The sequence below is a fragment of the Setaria italica genome, chromosome V (assembly GCF_000263155.2).
Source record: "Setaria italica strain Yugu1 chromosome V, Setaria_italica_v2.0, whole genome shotgun sequence".
NCBI lineage: Eukaryota > Viridiplantae > Streptophyta > Magnoliopsida > Poales > Poaceae > Setaria > Setaria italica.
In genome coordinates, this window is record NC_028454.1 from 3,832,239 (window position 1) to 3,852,386 (window position 20,148).

Consider the following 20,148-nt stretch of genomic DNA (forward strand, 5'->3'; position numbering starts at 1 on the left):
ACTCTTAGTGGTGAGATGATAATTGGTGGGAAATTCCCAAAAGTATTTACATAAGGGGAAAATTGTATTTTTCGTTCCTCAAGTATTGCAAAAGTGTAGCATTCATCCCTCATGTTCCATTGATACAAATCAACCCTTTAACTAACTAAACCGGTACATTTGTTATCCCCACCTTAGTTTAACAATGATTTAGTGCTATCTAATGATGATTTATGCCATGTAATCATCTGACTAATCCCTACTTAGCAATGTAATATTTAGTCGAAGATATAAAGCTCACAAAAAATTGGTAAATCATGTAGCTTGACTATCCCATGAAAACTTTATTGGAAAAATTAACGGAACCGATTCACATCGAACTATTATATATATCGATTGACTCAACATTAGATGTGGCTAAGCATTGACTGGTAAAGTAATTGCATGGTTTAAACTTATGTTACATGACACTAAACCATTGTTAAACTAAGGTGGGATGATAAATGCACCGGTTTAGTTAGTTAAGGGGTTGATTTGCACCAAATGAAATATTGAGGGATGAATGTCACACTTTTGCAATACTTGTTTTTTCCTTTACATAAGTATGTTGGGAACAAAAGTCAAAATCTCTAGACAAATTAACCAAATTAATGTTTTATACGAGTATGTAAATATGCTTTCTCGCGATTTCAATAGCAGATATAAGAATTTTCCCACTGTACAAGCTTGTGAAATTGAAATATCCTGACAGCAATCACGCTGTTTTTCCGAGATTTTGTACGCGAACGGCACGATGTGACATGCTCGAAGCACAAGACGAATGGAGGTCCACACGAATCACGAGGCAAATCCAACCGCCCGCAGCGTCAGCCGCGTGCCGAGGCGGCCGTCCGCGCAGCGCAGCAGCAGAAAACCCTGCTAAAACCCCCGACGATTTGACCCCGCCGCCGGCGCAGCGAAATCACACACAACCTACTCAGACCCCCACGCCGCCGCCACCCCCAGATCAACCACACGCGCCGCCGCCGCCATGGGCTCCTCCGTCAGCCACGCCGCGCCCCCTCCTCCCCCGCCTCCTGACTCCTACGGGCCCCCACCTCCCTTCGCGGCCGCCGAAGCCGCCGCGCCGCCGAAGCCCCATGAGGAGGAGGTGGCCGAGCCGAAGGTGGACTACCTCAACCTCCCGTGCCCCGTCCCCTACGAGGAGATCCAGCGCGAGGCCTTCAGTAAGTCCCTGACGCCGTCCCCTTTCCACCGCCCTCGTTTGATCTGTGCTTTCGATAGCCGCCGCAGCTGGATGGCGTATAACGATGTGATCTTCGTCGCGTGTGTTGCAGTGGCGCTGAAGCCGGACCTCTTCGAGGGCATGCGATTCGATTTCACCAAGATGATCAGCCCGTACTTCGCATTGAGCCACAGGTGCTCGACTCGGTGCCTCTCCCTATTTTTTCTGTCCTGTGAACCACTAGCTGTTTGGCGATGTTGTCATAATTGCTTGGCTGTCCGTTTGTTTGAACCAGTGTGGCCATGGGATCCATTGATGTCCCGGCACAGGGGAACGAGGTGATCAAGATCCCCACCTCCAACTATGAGTTTGGTGCCAACTTCATCAATCCTAGGGTTGTTCTCCTTTCCCTTTAAGCACGCTGTTGAGCATGTCTAGTTTAGCTTCATGTTCTCTACAGGGTCTCATTCATGTTTTTAATGGGGTTTCTTGGTAGATGATGCTCATGGGGAGGGTCTCGCATGAAGGGAGGGAGAACATTCGTGTCAAATATGACATAACGGACAACCTCGCTGTAAAGATAAATGCTCAGGTAATTTGTTTCAAACCGCCAGTAAAACTGATGATCATATGGGATCAATTTACTTGATACCATCTTGAAGTTCTTTTGTTGACCGATTTATTGCTCTTGCAGTTGACAAGTGAGCCCCATTACTCCCAGGGCATGTTTAATTTTGATTATAAGGTCAGTCTCTCTTTGTACAGATAGATCTCTGTTGGCGCGCAAGATATGGCCATTTGGTTTGATGGGCTATCATAGCAGTTGTATATTGCATTTTGTTTGTTTAACAATTAAATATGTATGGTATCTGATTCGTTTGTCTTATGAGGTAAATAAGTTAGTACTATTGCTGCTGCACTGCTTGTGGACATTGTGTATGGCAATGATAGAGATCATTAAACATGTTTTGCTCTGACATTTTTTCTTTTACATCTTAGAAGGTCTGCTCATTCTCTCTTTGAATTAGATAAGTATATGGCTTGAGTTGTGTTGACATTAGTGAATGCTAATGAGTCATCTTAGGCAACCACTTGATGACATCGATGTATCGGCTGTATCCTAATTGCGTGTAGTGTTCCATGAATCATGATTGGGAAGTTTTCACAATCCCTTTTATCACATAACTTGCCTCTAGTATCTTTTTAACCTGAGTATGATCCTCAGCAGGTAGGTTTTCAATTTTTATTTGTTTTCAGTATAAGTTTGACAAAAAAAAGAGTAGAGATAGCCCCCTCCCCTCTCAAGTTTGTAGTTATGTTTTTAGGCTGGTGCATTTCGCGATGAGCGATACTTTTTTTATTACTTACTATTTTTCTTTTTAGAATTTTCAAATATTATGGTTTCACCTTCCAATCTGGCGTATCTTTTAATTCTTTGCTTTCTCTGCCTGAAAATGTGTTTTAATTAGTAACTTGATTGCTTTTCTACCCTTGATTACAGGGCAAAGATTTTAGAACTCAGATTCAAATTGGGAACAATGCCTTCTATGGAGCAAACTACATCCAAGTACATACTTCTATGTTTTCTCATAAAACCCTTCTAGCAATATATTGTGCTTAGTTATATTTGTGCCGCCTATTTGATGATAAACAGGTATTGCACTATTATCCACCTCCCTCGTTAAATATTTTAAACATATTTATGTTTTAACATTGTCTATGTCGCAGCATTTTTATAAAGTTATAAATAACATGAAAGTTTCCAAGTAATACATTTGCTGTAGTTACTGTTGAATGAAACATTACTATTTAGTAATGCTTTTCTAACTCCTACTTGTGAGTTGGCATACTACTACAAATTTGGTCAATTTGCTGTTCCTTTGCACGGGACGAGTGGAATGCGAAACAGAGATTTCACTCCCCTTTCATACTTTGAAAAAGTTGTTATTCGTGTTACAAGAAACCACTTGTGTTTCAAAGCAATATAACTCCTGAATAACCTTCTCAGTGCATTAAGCACTAATCTAGCACCCCAGACGACATGGCTGAATCAGTCAACAGTGTTATGCTTTTCCTTTGATTCTGTTGTTTGAACTGGAGGGTAGAAGGGATGGCAGATCTATACCTGCTTAAGGTCATGATGTACCGCCTATTTCGCTCATAGTCTCATGAGTCTGGGTTTAATCGAGATAGAAGGAAATTTCATGGAATCTGTCGAATACAAAGAAGTTAATTTCTTATAGAGTAGCTAACATGCTTGTTTTATCTTTTCATGATTAAGACACGATATTGAATCATTGTTTATTTCTTATGCATTTCAGAGTGTCACAAAGAACCTTTCCTTGGGAACTGAAGCCTTTTGGCTTGGTCAGCAGAGGAAATCTGGAGTTGGTGTTGTTGCTCGCTATGACACAAAGAAATGGGTAAGTTTCTTTGTGTACAACTTTAAACTACGCATATCCATGATGTCATCCACTATCAGATTGCATCGTAGAATTGACCAGTCTACATTTAGGAGCAATAGCTACTATTTTTCAGGGCTATTTCACTATTCGAAGAAGGATGCTCAAGTTTGAATCTGCTCAATTTATTCCATACTTAGAAGTTACTGACAACATTGATATTCAAGTTGCTAGAATTTTGGAAAGTATAGATTCTACCTTTAGTAATGAATTTGCTATTACTTTTGTTTTAGGCCTGAATCCCTGAGAGTACGAGAAAATAAACTAGTTCTTTAAAGGAATTCATCTTAAAAAAAAGTAAAGCCCAACTATAAACCTTTTCCGAGCACATGCATAAATGTTTTCTTAGTAGTTTCATAGTAGCATCACTTTAGGGTTTTGGATTGGCTTGAATATTCCAATTCATGTGATTTCCCCACCTCTCCTGTAAACTCCTGGTAGCAATCAAGTAATACATGTTTGATTTTGTAATCTACTAATCATATATCAATCGGATTTTCTCATACTTTTTTTTTTGAAAAAAAAATGCTCTTCTAGGAAATTCTAGTACTGCACTTAGTTGAAGCTAAAAATGTGCATGGACGCTGCACCATAGTTTTTTTTCAGAAGGTCTTAAGCTTGTATATTCTTGTAATTGATCAATGGTATCAGGTTATTTGGTTGTGTTTAGCATCATTTTATGACTTGGAAAAATTGATCTACCTCATTCATTAAATGTAACAAGAGTGTCAGAACTCATCTTGGTAGAACACACACTATTGGCACAAGACAGTTGGATGGTTTGATATACATTAAGTTGGGGAATAAATATTTTGATCTGCACTGATGAAGCTTTATCACATATATGTGCAGGTCGCAACTGGGCAAATTGCAACCACTGGAATGGTTGCTCTTAGTTATGTTCAGAAAGTATCTGAAAAGGTTAGAGTTCGTTCATATCATTTTTTACTGCTTGACCTTTTTTTTCTTTGTGAGCAGCTTCATTCCATAGCTTCTTTGTACAGGTTTCCCTTGCATCTGATTTCATGTACAATCAAATGTCAAAGGATGTAACAGCAACTTTTGGTTACGATTATATACTGAGACAGGTAACCTTGTTTTCTTGACACCTCTGTTCCATGCTTCAAAGTGATATTGGCACATAAAAGTTACAGAAATGCTTGAGCATATCCTTTTTTTTGTGAGAGTTAAAAGCTTCACCACTTAGCACAGGTTTTGCATTCTTTTTGTCTTTCTTTTCTTTTCTTTCCTTTCCTTTTTCTTTGCTTAGAAAGTTAGTTGACATCACATGAAATCAACTTGCAGTGTCGATTGAGGGGGAAGCTGGATACCAATGGTGTGATTTCTGCTCTTCTGGAGGAACGATTGACTCCAGGCGTTACTTTTCAATTGTCTGCTGAGGTAAGCCTGAGGACCTCACTCTACTATTTAGTATATGTTACTGTTTGACTGCTGTGACTCAATTAATATATTAGCATATGTACATACATTGGTACAACTCGAGTACAGCTCATCCAAAAGTTGAAATCACTTGGATGGAGAGTTCAAATGCATCAGATGGTCTAGATGCATGTTTGTACTTGAGTTGTACTCAAAAGCATTTCCCTTAGCATGAGTGGGGAATAAACCTGAATTAATTAACTGGAAGTGGTAGAAACTTGAGATGAAATATAGATGCACCCAGCACCCATGGTTCAAAACAGAGTAGAACTATACCCAAAGGAAAAGGTTTTCTTGTACCTCAACCCTGGGCACCTGATGGCCTTTAGTTGTATCCAGTAGAAATGATGTGGTTCCCTGAATGAAGGGTTCTCCTGTACTGGCAGGCAACTGCTCCAATAGATGGTCAGCTTATTATGTTTTTTAAGTTGGATCTCTAAACTTCGATAATTTCTGGATACAAGTTCCTAGCAATACTGCTTGTTCTCCTAATTTTAACATATATCAGCATTCAGTTCCATATTGAAAGGACAACTTAAAAAATAGTGGCTGATTTTATCCTACAATCTCTTGCAGATTGACCATTGGAAGAAAGACTACAAGTTTGGGTTCGGTATGGCTGTCGGAGAGTAAGACTCGAGCAGTTCATCGAGGACACATGTACAATTATAGTTGTTGGCATTCGTCGACAGGGATTAAGACGATTCTAGTTTTGTTGCATTTATTTGTCTCCAGCTCTTCGTTTAGCGGCTATGGCCGGATGGCCATGGACAGAGGCACCTTTCGAAGTTTTGATTTCACTGGGCTCTTGAGTAGATTGATGTAACTATGCGCCTGTGTTAAACTAGAACAGGGGAAGCCTGAATAGATGTCACTCCTACCTGAGTAGACTGCTTTTATGGCGTTAGGATTCTCGCTGTTGAATGCTTAGATCCTAGGACAGTGATTTCGAACTTCATTTCCTTGATGCAAGGTCTTAGTCCATGGATTGACACCATGGAGGTATGGACCCTTTATTATATATATTTGCACCTTTATATTTCGCACGAGATATACGAAATAAAGACATGGCCGGCTTCGGGAACAAGTTACGGTCAAATGCAGAAAATGTAGTCCGCCAAGCTGACAAAATCATAAGCCAAGCTGGCATTCCTCATCGGCGAGGCCACCCTCGGTCCATGTAGACAACCAGGGAGGGGGGAAAAAATGTGCATGTCATCAGCGCAGTGCAACTGAAATCCTGTCGAAAACAGCTATTGTTGCAGCTGTAAATCCTTCGACACGACAATGTTGATTCATGCATAGTCTGAGTTATATCGCTGTAAATCCCCGTTTCTGCCTATTACTGCGTGTGAGTCCGGCGCGTGTTCGCCCTCGGTGCGTAGCGTCAAGCCTACGCAGGCAGCACAAACCGGGCCCCACTTGCCGAGTTAAGCGTGAGCGTCGTCCTTGCCAGCGGAAGAAATCGACCTCCTCCTCTTCGCAATCGTCGCCTTCTCATCTGCGTCTTTAGCACCGTGGATCCTGCGTGCTATCCATCGTCAGGTGATGTCTCCTCTTTCTCTTCTACGTATCAGCCCATGGCCTTTCTATCGCTCGTATCACTCTGTTCCCTGTCAGCATTCTCTTAACCACCGCATTACCTGCATTTGTTTTATCGTGTCGTAATGTTGGACCGAAGATGTGATGCAGGTGCTCTGAATCTCTGATAGCTCAACCGCATGATTGATTGATCTCTAACTACATGATCAAAATAGACATTGTACCCTCTCGGTTGTTCTGATTCTCTAAGATGTATACTGCTGCTCTGATTTTGTTGGTTCGTGGTCACCTAAGGTGGTGAGTAATCTAGTACAGTAGGACAGATAGGTTTTGCAAGGATAGCTTTTAAGTAAAATTGATAAGTATGGATCTACTCCTGCTTGCTTTCTTTGCCATGCGCTATTTAGAACTTGGGATCAGAGGGGTATGCAAGCGCTTCCTACTATTGCTCACAGCTGACAAAGCTAGAACAACTATTTTGTTACACTGGAAGCTATACTAATCAAGAGGACTTTTGATTCATATCTGACACTAGGATTCTTACTGTATGGTTCTACTGCCTGCTACTGAATGTAAACTGCTGCAGATAATTACATCATGTTATAACCCAATTTGATTCAGGTCAAGATGAAAGGGTGTATAACAGCTACAAAGAAAAGTGTGACTCTAGGAAACAAGCAAAAGGTAATGTATGGTGATGGAAAATGTATACCGAAGAAATGGTGTGAGGATAAGAAAGCACTGATGTAGCAGATAAATACGGAGCACAGATAAGTACAATTGCCACATACTAGAAGAGATAAGAATGAAGGTTGATTTTGCCGACCTCCCCTCCATTCTGATATTTGTTAAACTATGTCTTCTTGTGTTACATTGATAGTCGGAGTTCCGTATATCTTGGACATGCACCTGTGCCCAGACCTTTATTTCAGTGAATCTATATCATTTGCAAACATACTTGGGATTAGTTCCTCAATAGTACCTATCTCCATGACTCCATCCAGGCACTACATATTGTGCTACTGGAATTTATGAAGTTCAGTTCTCTTCTTGCTCATCTGTAGCCTTTGATGGTAATATTCTTTTTTTTTTTTGCAAATCTGTATGATATGGGAATCATTATACTAAGAGATTTGATGGGGCACATTATGTTTTAGATTTTGTTTTCTACAATTGGATCTAGGAAAACATTTGGTTTCCCTCCTGATTTTACTTCTGTGGTGATAGCACTAGAGCAGTAGGGATACTTTGGTTACCAACTGAAACTATATAGATGATTAGATTTGGCAACTTATTTGCAGTCTGAAGATGTAATACATGTCACCTTCAGTATTTTCAGCTTTCATACCTCTGGTAGAATTAAAATTGGATTCAGACGTGTGCTTCCAACAGTAGAGCAATAGGGATATTTTTCTTAACAAATGGAACACTAGCTTTGCCAATTAGTTTGTAGCCCAAAGATGCAAAGTGCTGATACATTTACTTTTAGTATCACCTTTCATACCTACAGTAGAATTGGGTTACAGACGTGTATTTCCATATTGCTCTGACTTATATAATTTTTAGAGGACACATGATGGACATATGCCTGCCCTGCGCCTCAACACATGCAGATTGTTCCATGCCATTCATGGTTTTGAAATAGCTGCCTCTTCATATATCAAAACTTGTGAACATATATACTATGTAATTGAAAATACTTGCTTTGTGTGTGTGCATGCGTGTGTTCCTGCATATAGATACAGAAATATGATTGCCCAGGCTTCTCTTCGTAAAAGTAGCTTTTGATCGTTTGGCTGGAAAAAGGTATCTGCCTAATGGCATGTGGCTGCTAAGTTATGTCTTACGTGTTTTCTACTGAAGCCATTTTTATGCAATTGGTAATGGCAAAGCAGGCATGATTGCCCACATACTTGAACAACAATGTCATTGCATTGCCTATTGGATTTAAACAAAATGAAAACAGTAGTAGCAGACAAACATGGTACTGTGCAGACATTTCTGATAAAACAGCTTGCATTTTTACTGTATTACATACATTATGAAAGAACGAAATGCAAATGTATGACAGGTTTTGGTTTACCAAAACTAACCTTCAGTATCTTCTCTTTTGTATTTACTGAATTGTTCTTTCATGCAGAGGCCTTTGGGGTCTTCACAGGATGTTCTCGTATCAACGTCAACCAGAATACCAGGGCACACACCAGAGCACTGTGTAATGTCTACTTTTTTTTCCAGAGGAAATGTAACTGACTAGAAGGTATAAAAAAATTATTCCTTTGTAATTATTTATTTTCAATTTCTCATTTTGTAAGATTGTTTGCCAAACCAATACAATGCAAAGACAGCCGTAGTTGTCTTCTGGAACCAGTACGCCGACAACTTCCAAGCTGAACGCTATTTTTTTTAGATAAAGGAATAAGTATTATTCCGGCCTCTATGAAACGGCTATTATTACAAAGAAACACACTTGCTTTAAGCGAATTTAAACAGAATCAACAGATTAGAGGCAAAGTGTAGTACTAAACTGCCACCCATTCTTCGCAAAAATCTCTATGACTGTCAACTCCAAAGCTCGACAAGCCCCTGGAATAGTGTCCCGATCCTCCTCCTTTTGAAGTAGAGCCTAAAAATCCAGCATGTGGCCTTAACAAGCTGAACGCTATAATGCAGATTGATGCTCATGTGCGGTTTGTTTTCTTTATTCAGACGCACTCACTAACATAATAATAGCAGCTAGCCAAACTATAAACAAACGACTCAATCACCAGGCCTATGCATGCGTCCCCCCGCCCGCCGCCTGAGATCAACGCGTACAGCCACAGCGGGCGCGCCACTTTTCCTAGTATTTCAATAAGGCTTGGCAATGCACACATCTGCCTCATTTCATTTGTTTGCATTATCACACTATCATATAGACAAATAGGGGTATAGCGTGACTGAGAAAAAACGTAGAATCCAACAGTTGATCCGGTCTTTGGAGGAACGTCAGTGAAATAAATTCTATCTACTGCTACAATGCTTTCGTGATTATTACATGCAATTCTTTGACTGATTGCATTTTTAAAAGAATTTCCGAACTGCAAGAAATGTGACAAAATTATTTGACGGTCTGAAACCGTGTTAAACGCCCAAGGAAGTTCGAGGTGCTGCCAGTTAACCTCTTAAAACTAAAGCTCCTCTCAATATGCGACAAAAAAATTTGGCAGACGAAAACAATCAGAAGGAAAGAACCACATCTGATTCTCAGATGTAATCGCAGACTGCGTTGGTGAATTCTGATGTAGATGCCTTTCCACCAAGATCAGCAGTTCTGTACTTCCCATCTGCGATGGTCTGGAGGATGGCCTTGTGGATCCGGTCCGCTTTGTCATTGAATTGCAAGTGGCGCAACATCATGACAGCACTCAGCATAAGAGCAGTCGGGTTCGCAAGGTTCTGGAAAGAATGAACAAACCATCCAGTACGGTTAAATACTACATTGAGACGTTAACAGGAGGAACATGCCAGACAACTTTCAGGTCTAGAGGAAGCATTAAGGTGTATATCTAAACAAGTATAGTAACTAGTATAGTAAAGTAATGAACTGCATCGAAACATTACACAGAATCATGAATCAAGAAGTGACGCTACTGATTCCCTAACACAAAAGAAGCCAGAGGCAAACACAATAAATTATGGTAAAAAGGGGATATTGTTTAAAGACCAACTCACCTTGCCAGCAATATCAGGAGCAGAACCATGAACAGCTTCTGCCAGACAAATGCCACCTTCACCAATATTGCAACTGGGAAACAAACAAACAGATGTAAGCCTTCGCCATATCAATGCTCAAATTGACTGAACTTGATAGAAGCTAGTCTACCTGGGTGTTAGGCCCAAGCCTCCAATCAAACCAGCACATAGATCACTAATAATGTCACCATAAAGATTCGGCATCACTAATACATCAAAAAGACCAGGATTCTTCACAAGCTGCAAGCAGATGCAGTTCATAATCAGTTGAGTCATTGCGCTGCTAGAACAATAAGAAAGATAATTGATTCCAAACAGCACAAGCCTGATGATTCAGGCAGGCTGCCAATATCACGAGCGCCCCAACAATCAACAAAACAATGGATACAATCGACTCATAGAACATACCGTCATACAGCAATTGTCGATGATGACCTCCTCATATTGAATTTCAGGGTACTTCTCTGCCACTTCACGGCAACACTACAAGCAAAACCAAAGTGAACAAAACATAACCTCTCAAGAAAAAAGAAGAAATGTAGCCCATGCCTCCATGGTTAAAAAGAAGGAACAACAGTAGGTCACAAACCTTCAGGAAAAGGCCATCCGTCTTCCTCATAATATTGGCTTTGTGGATCGCAGAGACCCTTTCCCGGCCATTGGCCTTGGCATAATGGAAAGCATACTCTGCCACTCTCAAACTAGCTTGGCGGGTAATGATTTTCAAACTTTCAACAACACCTCTCACAACCTGGAGAAAAATCAGCGCACAATGAAAAAGAGTCCAGCTCAGAATAATAGAAGCAACGTGTATTTAAGAAAGCCTACCTGATGCTCAAGACCACTATACTCTCCTTCAGTATTTTCACGAATTGTCACAAGGTTAACATCATCATATCTGGTCTTGTAGCCTGGGAGGCTGTTGCAAGGTCTGACATTGGCGTAAAGCCCAAGTTCTTTCCTTAATGTAAGATTCAAAGATCGATGGCCCTTTCCAATAGGTGTAGCCATAGGTCCTTTCAAACCAACTTTGTTTTTACGCACCGACTCCAGGCTTTCCCATGTCAAGAAACTCTCTGTTCTGGGATCAACTTCTGTACCAACATAATGTTCTTCCCATTCTATTGGTACACCTGCAACATTGAATACCTGGAATAGCAAAAAAAAACGAAAATATTAAATCAAGACATTATATAAACAAAGATACTTTCTCAGATATGTCATGTATCAATCAAATTCATTTACTAATTAACAACATTAGCACAATCAGCACCATTGTATATTTCAGTTGAAAGCCACGGTTTCACAATTGAAGTACTCAGCTTCGAGTTTTCAAGCATTGAAAGTTCATGATCAGACTATATATAATCAAAGATCAGAATAGTTCTGTCTGAATGTACACGCCGTAAGATTCATCCCACAAAAAATTAAAAGAGATGCGAACTAGGAAGAACAATTTGCTGTTGGAAGGTGGCAATCTAATGAATATCACTTCATACAAGCAAGATAGTAACATTGTTCGACCATTAAAAAAAAGATGCAGCTGTAAAGGTGTCACCATATAAGACTAAGGAGTTTAATCTCAAAATCCTAGCTACCAATTATCAGGAAACATCCGACAATAGTTCCTCAAACTTGTAGCAAGAAAAGCTCTCTTAATCCCATTCCAATATTAATAAGATAGAAGTTAAACTTCCAAATGCATCGTAATCTTGTGTCCTCATTAGGACATCAAAGACTGCAAACATTCCCGAGAATCCAGCGGTGCCCTTAGCAGTGAAAAAAAAGGAGTGGCAGCATTCAAAATCAATTTAAGCATTTATTCAGACTACGTCCATAAAAAATACTAAACGTAGGAAGAAACCCCCACAGTAGTCATATAAGGGCAACAGGAGCTGTATATCTTTGCAGACAAACAGATTGAGATATAAGAAAACTCTAAGCTAGGTTAATGCAATAAGAGTAGCTAAAGAGATAAGTTGTGTCCCTGGGCACAATAAAGCAGCATGCCACATCTGGCACAGTGCATTCACAACAAAATATGGTTTAGGATAGGAAAATGAATGAAAGAAAAGAGACAGAAAGTCGCTAGGACTAAATGGAGCTCAATACAACAAAGTGGAGTCGTCCTGAACTATGCCCTTGTGTTTCAACTTCTAAGCCTGTTTAACCCATTAGTTTAAAACCCACACAAATTGATGTGATGTAAAAGGCAAGAGATGAGCTATACGCGACAGAGGTTATCATAACGGAAATGGCAAAGAAAACTTAGGCATGTGAAAAGCATCGGAAGTGAAAATATAAATATTAAATTTATACTGTAGTGTATCCTCTAACTCTGTATTTTGACGTTTGGTAGGAAATTATATTTTCAATTATGGCTTTATTTTTCAGTTGAGATAGCAATGGTACCACCTGATGTCAGATGAAGATATTATTGCTGATTTTTTTGAAAAAAGAAGTTTTTTTAACTTTGTATGGCTTTTTCGGCATATCACGACTATTCCAATTCGAGAGGATTCAAACAGTTAAATTATACACAAGTAACATAAATAACATTCCCCTGAAGAACACAGCCTGCGCCAAGTTCTCCAGTTAGAAATATTCAAAACTCCTGCTGTCAATAATAGTGTCTCCATGTCATTACCCAAACTATTATATGCTAATGCTTGATCAATCTCTATAAACTATAAAGGAACCCTTATATAAACTAATCTGACATAGCAGTAGCAAACACGATAGAGCTTGCAACTTAATTACTTCTACAATATTGTGCAATCCAGGATTATTTATCTATCGCAATGTTAGGTCATTTCAAACTGTAACAGACTCAATCTCTTCAATAACATGTTAGTGTACATGTAAGGTGTAGCCACGATATTCCTTCAACACATATTATCTTTCAACCACGGCAAACCTAGAAATTAATTGATCTTGTTTTTCTTAAGTTACTTGGTTTAACCATGGGCTTAATTGTAACATATATTACCGCTTCAAGTTCAATTAATGATAGAAAAAACATTTTCACAGTTCTCTAGCCTAAACTCGGTAGTTAAGACGCCAGAAAAAAGAGTCAACCACAAATAATTCCACAAGAAGGCAATTAAATAACCAGTACACTATCCTTCCTGGCGTGGACAATATATCCCTATAGCTTCAAAACTAGAATTAGTTTTCCATCAAACAAACAAACTTGCCCATTACATGAACGCAGTCCTAATTGTATACTAGGTGTAAAAAATACAGCGCACAACTTCTCCAAAGCGAACCGAAATTCCGTACCTGCTTGACCGACTCGGCGATCTCAGGCCCGATGCCGTCGCCAGGGAAGAGCGTGGCGCGGACGGTCTCCCCAGCCTCCGTGGAGAACGGCGCCACGGCCGGGGCGAAGGAACGGCCGGTCACCCGCGGCAGGACGCTCCCCTGCAGCAGCCTCCGGAGCGCCATGCGTGCCCCCACAACCCTGCAACAGCCAACAGCACGCGCGTCAACCCTAATTGTCGCGGAACCGCACGCGCTTCATCTGGTGCCTATAAACACAGCCGATCAGGGAGACCGCCAGTCCCCACTTGCGGAATTCGATCGCGCGAAACCCTCCAGATTCGCGCGAAACTCGATCGCGCCAAGAGACGCCCGTCCCCCGATCGAACGGGAGGCGATCCTAGGAAGGGAGGGAGCAGGAGGAGGTGCGATCGGATGAGGGGAATGTACCGGAGAACGAAGATTCGCGAGGGTTCGCGGCGGCGACGGCGGCGGCTGTCGACGGCGGCGGCGAGAGATGGGTGGAGAGGGGAGAGAATGCTAAAAGGGGGATGCGGAGGAGAGGGTGGTGGTGGGAGGAGAGGAGACTTCTTCTGGGCTTCCTCCGATTTATCGGGCCGTCGATATGGATCGGACGGCTGGGGTTGGGCAGGCCCACGCCCGTCGATGGTGATTCTTCTTTTTTTTTTTCTTTCCTTCTTGCGCAAGCAGGAAAGAAGATTTTGTGTTTCTTTTTTTTTCCCAGGAGGGGAGGAGAAGATTGTTTTAGAATTGGCGTTGGACCCCAATTTTTATAAAATCTTATTAATCGACCGCAAAACAAAAAATTGTATTCCAAAGTCCACTGTCGTTTTGGCTTTGGAGAGCTTCGTTTGTAATATTAGTTGGTTATTTCAAATATTTGAATCTTGTTATTTCGTTTCAAGTGAAATCTTTCTAGGCATAATAAATAAGCATATACTCCCTCCGTTGCAATTATAAGTCATTCCAACTTTTTTGAAGAGTCAAATTATTTTATGTTTGACCAAAATTATAGAGAGGATCGCAAAAGTTTATGGCACCGAATAGATATATAATGAAAAATTATTTAATGAAAAAACTAATGATAAATGTTAATATTTTATTGTATAAATTTGGTCAAACTTGAGATGCTTTGAAGTTGAATGACTTGTAATTTGGAATGGAGGGAGCAGGTGAAACCAATCATGCGAATGTATTCGTTAGTAGGTTCACGTGACTTGCAGCCAATCAGGCACTATGCGCTTAGAATATGCATATTTTGCAAGTCAAATCGAACATCTCTTCCGGTCTATCCTTTTGTTTTCAGTTCTAGCAATTCATATGGGTTTCCTCTACAACTTTGTACTATTTTTTTCTATGAATACTTTTGATTAGATAACGATACAAAGGGAAGGTTTCCTTTTGATCCTTTAGTTTTAGAAGGAGTTTTAGAAGATAGAAGAAAGAGTACCACAAGGATAAGATAACTAGCAGTGGGCCTATAAGGAATGAACAATCGTAGTACTAAGCACTGTGGGGAAGTTTCATAGGACAATTTCTATTTTCCATAGTGCCATATCATCTAAACTATTTTCATTAATGGATGGAATCATACTTCCAATGCATAATTTCATGTCATGGTTTATAGGTAAGCCATAGACTTTAATGAAAATGCATTTGATTGGACACAACTTGTTCAAATGAAACTTTGTATTTCTTAATGATAGTTTCACCACGTTCCATAATATTGAAAACAGTCTACACACAGTTGTCATTCATATGAAATATTTTTCTTCTCCATCTTCATCGATACTCTGACGTATCATCATACTTGCTCATGTGTCACTCCATTAATGAGAATGAAACCCCACAAAAATGGCCTAAGCTCATCATTTTTTTTGAACCATGCTTCGTTATATTAGTGAAGAATTAATGGATTATACTATGGCTGCGACAACTTTCAATAAAAGCTAGATAGGTGCACTTCTTCCAGGTTTCTGCAGTTATGTAATTTATACGAGTCTTTGCTTTGCACAATGACTAAATTTATTATCCACAAACCTATAACAACATAAAGAGAATAGTATATACGATGGGCATCACTTCAGAATTAGAGTCATTTCGATGCATGTATACCTCTTGCATCTTACCGCCCGTATCTACCGCCTTTGTTGAAGTCGGATGAATATCCCAAAGCATTTGCTCTATCTTCCCTCTTCGTGAGCTTCGTTATCATTGATGGATGTACAAAGATCTTCAGGATGGTGAAGTGTAGTATAGATAGTGAGCAATAAAAGCTTTATGAGAGCAAAATATTCGTACATAATCATCCTATGCATATGCCTTGTCACGATGCCGATTTTGTTTTATGATGTCGCGTATGCTAGACAGAAAAAGAGATAGAACGGAAGATGGACTTAAGATCATTTTATAGGTCAAAGAAATTAGAGGTTGTGCACATATACTTATGATCATCGTACATGACAGTACAAAGTATGATTAGAGGTCCCTCAAATTTTGTGTTTTCTTTTCTTTTTTATGAAATTACAAATACCTTTCAAAAGTCACTTTAAGTTTTAAACATGCGCTCTAAGTATGTATATACCACAGGTCTAACCTCATTGTAAAGTCTTTTAAGTTTCTTATTGGATATAATATCAATAGATCCACTATGATATGAACTCAAGTGTCTCATCTAAGGTTAAATGATAGAGGGTGTTTTACGTGGATCTAGAGGGAGAATTGTAATGGCACACCTGATGGGATGCAACTACGGGTGGTGAAAGGGACTAAAAATTTAGCCTAGCAAGTTTAAATTGAGCATAGTAAGATCCAGGCTAAAAATACTTGTTTTTGAAAAAAAGAATAATATCTAAATTGCATTGTGAAGAAAACATAGTGGCCAGGAATCCACGATCCATTGTAACTCGGTCACTCTTGATGCAGTACTTTGTAAATAAAAACATTCTAGCGTATCTTTTACATCCCAACGATTTACATGGAGCACATTTTTTTATCACTTACATGGAACACTTGACTACACATCACTATGTGGATGTAACATGTCGATATGACGTATAGAAAATCCATAAAGAGAGGATTTGCCACCGGAGGAGAGTGCAGATCTTTTTTTTTGGTCGTTTGGGTCCAAAGAAGCCGTCAGAATTTATTTTAAGCTCCGCATGAACCCATGTATTTATACTTCAGGTGGACGTGTTTGCAATTTTTTCCCTGTCGGGGGAGAAAAAGAGCAACACAAAAAAGTGGAGCCTAAACCTAATTCTGCAGCTGGGCCCAAAGAATTCGTAAGCCCATCCTAGAAAGCCCACGGCGGGCAAACCCTTGGTTCCCCGAGTCTATATAAGGACCAAACCCTAGCTTCCCCACCCTTCTACCTCGCAGTCATCCCCGAGAAGGAGCCGCCGCCGCCGCGCAAACCCTAGCAGGCTTCGCCGCCGTCACTCCTCCTCGGGGCGCAACCATGGTGGCCACAAAGAAGTCGGTAAGGACTCATTCCTTTTCGCTCTCCTATCTCACGCCCGACGTCTATCACATCCTCCCGTTGGTCTGCCGCGGTTTCTCGCACGGAAGCATGAGATCCTGGTGCATTCCGCTTGGATCGCGTTTCTGGGCTTTCCGTTTGCTGCTCTTGGCACTAAATCTTCGTTGTCTGATGTTGTGGTGGTGATGTCTGTGCAGAAGAAGTCCACGGACAACATCAACAACAAGCTGCAGCTTGTTATGAAGAGCGGCAAGTACACGCTCGGCTACAAGACCGTCCTCAGGACTCTCAGGAACTCCAAGTGTAAGAAAACTCTCCCTCGCCTTCCTACCTGATGCGTACCCTTGCTACCATCATTAGTTTGTATGCGGAACTATGTTGCTATGTCGTAGTTTAATTCTCTGTGAAGGCGAATCCATGCTGATGGTTAGGTCTATGTAGTAATTTGTTGCCGCGCATCGTAGAAACTGATTACCGGTGGATCTCATGGCCACTGTGTATGAGCAGATGCCATATAAATTAGCCACACTGCCGCTCTTTGTTGATAGTGACTTCCTGCTGTGGGTCATGATAAATTAGCTGCTGGTGGCTTATACCAATATGTAGTGGTAGTCATACATTTTCTCATTCCTACTTAATTTAACTTTTACATGTCAATATGGGAATACGGCTTTGAGAGAAGGAGAATAGGGTATTGAATCCATGACACAGCCACCACAACCTCATGGCTTCATGGACTACCGCAAAATTATTCTCTGGACAACGTATTTTTGGACATGTTATCTAAATTGATGTTTTCTCCTATGATTTAACGTTACATGAATGGAGGATATGATGATCCTTTCCCCAGATGATCGACAGTGAACATACTGTGCTCTATAACTTCTCTTCGGAGAACCAAGCCAGAATTCTGATCCTTGGTTTATACAGCATTGTATTTTCTTGTTTGACCTGTAGCGAATGTCATATACTTCCTTTCCCTTTTTTTCCCTTGTCAGAGTTTTATGCTTTTGGTGTTGTGTAAGAGCTCTCTTGATTGTGTTGCATACCTCGGAGGATATGATGACCCTTTCCCCAGATGATCGACAATGAGCATACTGAGCGCTATAATTTCTCTTTTGAGAACCAAGCCAGAACTCTGATCCTCTGCTTTTTTATGTTCTTGTTTTTGGACTCTTTGAAGTAAATTATCGTGCCTAATTGTGCTTATTATACTTACTATTTAATCTATTTGCTCATAGCTCACTTCAGATGTTCATTACTCTTTGTTTGGATTAACACAGCATTCTTCACTTTTATTTTAAAAAATATCTGATTGCTTATCTAGTTTAGCGTTGAAAACTGATTACCAATGGATGAATTGATATGGCCATTGTGTATGAGTCAACGCCATATTGAGTCTCCCCGTGTTGTGCATACTGTACCCGTGATTGATATCACGGGTAATGCACAAGTGGGGATATCCTGTCTGTCCATTCTTTACCTTAGTTTATAGTATTGATCTGTATGTGAATAGTGTTAATGTTGAGTATAATTGTTTAGAAATTATCTTGTTTAACAAGTCTTCTTGATGGTCTTACCTGCTCAATTTTTTTTTGGTCTAAGCTTTTCCCATGGCACATCTTTCTTATTTTTTGAAGTATGTGAGGATGTATAAATTTGTACTGTACTCTGTCTCTCTGCTTGTAGAAACAGAATCATAACCGTTCCATTGGCTCAATTTCCTTTTTCCTTAATTTGTTTAACATGCCTACCTGTCTATTGATTACAGCGAAGCTGGTGATCATTGCTAACAACTGCCCTCCCTTAAGGAAGTCTGAAATTGAGTACTATGCTATGCTGGCTAAGGTCACTGTTCACCACTTCCATGGAAGTAAGTTTGCAAACCTGAGTTTTGTTTTATTGATGTTGCATGATTGTTGGTTTATTTCTATGATCTAGTCTAGTGTTGATTAGTCAACAGTTACGTATTCTACATTGTCACTTTGATTGTGATTGACATTGTAGCCTATCTAATTGTAGAAAAGCAACTACTATTTACTTTTTTCTGTAATGACTAGTCTTTGCTAGGCTCCATAATTACAAGTTCGGTACTCAGTAGCTAGTTTTGGACTTTTGATTGAAATAGGATTGTGGTTCTTGTGAGCTCTCACTGTTTTTATGACACTGTTCTGAGTGTAGTTGTGTTTCCTTGTACCAGACAATGTTGACCTGGGTACGGCCTGTGGTAAATACTTCCGTGTGTGCTGTCTCAGCATTATTGATCCAGGTAACTTACTCTTGTTGCATTTCTGAAAATGATTCCAATAACATGTTTGGATACACCAGAGTTTGTAATTATGTTGTACGTCATTTTGTTTATTCTCAGGTGATTCTGATATCATCAAGACTACACCTGGTGACCAGTAAGGAAGCGGCATCTGTACCCCTTCTCTGCATCCGTCTGTTCTAGTGTAGTAGTGGATCTTGCTGGACTTGTTCTTTCATCTTAAATTGTGTTAAACGGCATTTACCTGCCAGTAAACTGAGTTCTTGGGAACATTGTCTTGGATTGAAAATTTTGTTCCTGGAACCGACACTTTCAACGGAAGTTTGACCTATGGTCGGCACAGATCTGAGTTCAGTTTTTGTTGCTCCGATATGATCAATTTCGTGATGATTATGCGTCACCTTCCTTAAATTGTGTGCGATTGTTTTGCTTGGCCGCCTATGACAGGATCCCAAGCTAGTTCAACCCTTATGCGGTCGTGCTGGTGTTTATTTAGCTACTTAGCTTGTAGACGTTTGTCTTTCTTGTCTCGTAGACTAACCTTTGATAGTTTGGTTTTACCATATCGTTGTGGTGTGCTTAGTCCTCGTTCACAATACCCAAGCTTGCGATGTTGGATTGTAATTTGACTCGGAAAAACCATAGAAATGTCAATTGCCTTGTTCCTTGCCACGCGTCGACAGAAGTGGACCTTGGCATCTATGTGCTCAATGCATGCCTCACTGTTGCCTTC

The 20,148-nt window shown here is 40.2% G+C and overlaps 3 protein-coding genes across 3 annotated transcripts; 2 read left to right on the top strand and 1 right to left on the bottom strand.

The window, feature by feature from the left end:
- The first annotated feature begins 914 nt into the window (after window positions 1–914).
- LOC101780547 (mitochondrial import receptor subunit TOM40-1) lies at window positions 915–6,148 on the top strand. Its single transcript, XM_004967639.4, has 11 exons — window positions 915–1,205; window positions 1,317–1,398; window positions 1,500–1,599; window positions 1,701–1,796; window positions 1,899–1,949; window positions 2,706–2,771; window positions 3,526–3,627; window positions 4,519–4,587; window positions 4,671–4,754; window positions 4,972–5,067; window positions 5,683–6,148. The coding sequence occupies exons 1-11, from the start codon at window positions 1,010–1,012 to the stop codon at window positions 5,737–5,739; spliced, it is 999 nt and encodes a 332-aa protein (XP_004967696.1). The 5' UTR covers window positions 915–1,009; the 3' UTR covers window positions 5,740–6,148.
- Window positions 6,149–9,579: 3,431 nt separating this feature from the next.
- LOC101780948 (isocitrate dehydrogenase [NAD] catalytic subunit 5, mitochondrial) lies at window positions 9,580–14,240 on the bottom strand. Its single transcript, XM_004967640.4, has 8 exons — window positions 14,095–14,240; window positions 13,666–13,846; window positions 11,212–11,532; window positions 10,973–11,134; window positions 10,792–10,866; window positions 10,514–10,623; window positions 10,363–10,435; window positions 9,580–10,086 (listed from the first exon to the last, which is right to left on the bottom strand). The coding sequence occupies exons 2-8, from the start codon at window positions 13,828–13,830 to the stop codon at window positions 9,895–9,897; spliced, it is 1,098 nt and encodes a 365-aa protein (XP_004967697.1). The 5' UTR covers window positions 13,831–13,846; window positions 14,095–14,240; the 3' UTR covers window positions 9,580–9,894.
- A 2,784-nt stretch (window positions 14,241–17,024) lies between these two features.
- On the top strand, window positions 17,025–19,794 carry LOC101781356 (60S ribosomal protein L30). The gene is made up of 5 exons (XM_004967641.2): window positions 17,025–17,146; window positions 17,344–17,449; window positions 18,918–19,019; window positions 19,347–19,415; window positions 19,515–19,794. The coding sequence occupies exons 1-5, from the start codon at window positions 17,126–17,128 to the stop codon at window positions 19,553–19,555; spliced, it is 339 nt and encodes a 112-aa protein (XP_004967698.1). The 5' UTR covers window positions 17,025–17,125; the 3' UTR covers window positions 19,556–19,794.
- The last annotated feature ends 354 nt before the right edge of the window (window positions 19,795–20,148 follow it).

Coding starts and splice junctions, on each gene's coding strand:
- LOC101780547 (XM_004967639.4), top strand. CDS start 1,010: ATGGGCTCCTCCGTCAGCCACGCCGCGCCCCCTCCTCCCCCGCCTCCT. Junction 1,600..1,700: donor CCAACTTCATCAATCCTAGG/GTTGTTCTCCTT, acceptor GTTTCTTGGTAG/ATGATGCTCATGGGGAGGGT. Junction 5,068..5,682: donor CTTTTCAATTGTCTGCTGAG/GTAAGCCTGAGG, acceptor AATCTCTTGCAG/ATTGACCATTGGAAGAAAGA.
- LOC101780948 (XM_004967640.4), bottom strand. CDS start 13,830: ATGGCGCTCCGGAGGCTGCTGCAGGGGAGCGTCCTGCCGCGGGTGACC. Junction 11,533..13,665: donor TCGCCGAGTCGGTCAAGCAG/GTACGGAATTTC, acceptor TTGCTATTCCAG/GTATTCAATGTTGCAGGTGT. Junction 10,867..10,972: donor CGGATGGCCTTTTCCTGAAG/GTTTGTGACCTA, acceptor TTTTGCTTGTAG/TGTTGCCGTGAAGTGGCAGA.
- LOC101781356 (XM_004967641.2), top strand. CDS start 17,126: ATGGTGGCCACAAAGAAGTCG. Junction 17,147..17,343: donor TGGTGGCCACAAAGAAGTCG/GTAAGGACTCAT, acceptor ATGTCTGTGCAG/AAGAAGTCCACGGACAACAT. Junction 19,416..19,514: donor TCTCAGCATTATTGATCCAG/GTAACTTACTCT, acceptor GTTTATTCTCAG/GTGATTCTGATATCATCAAG.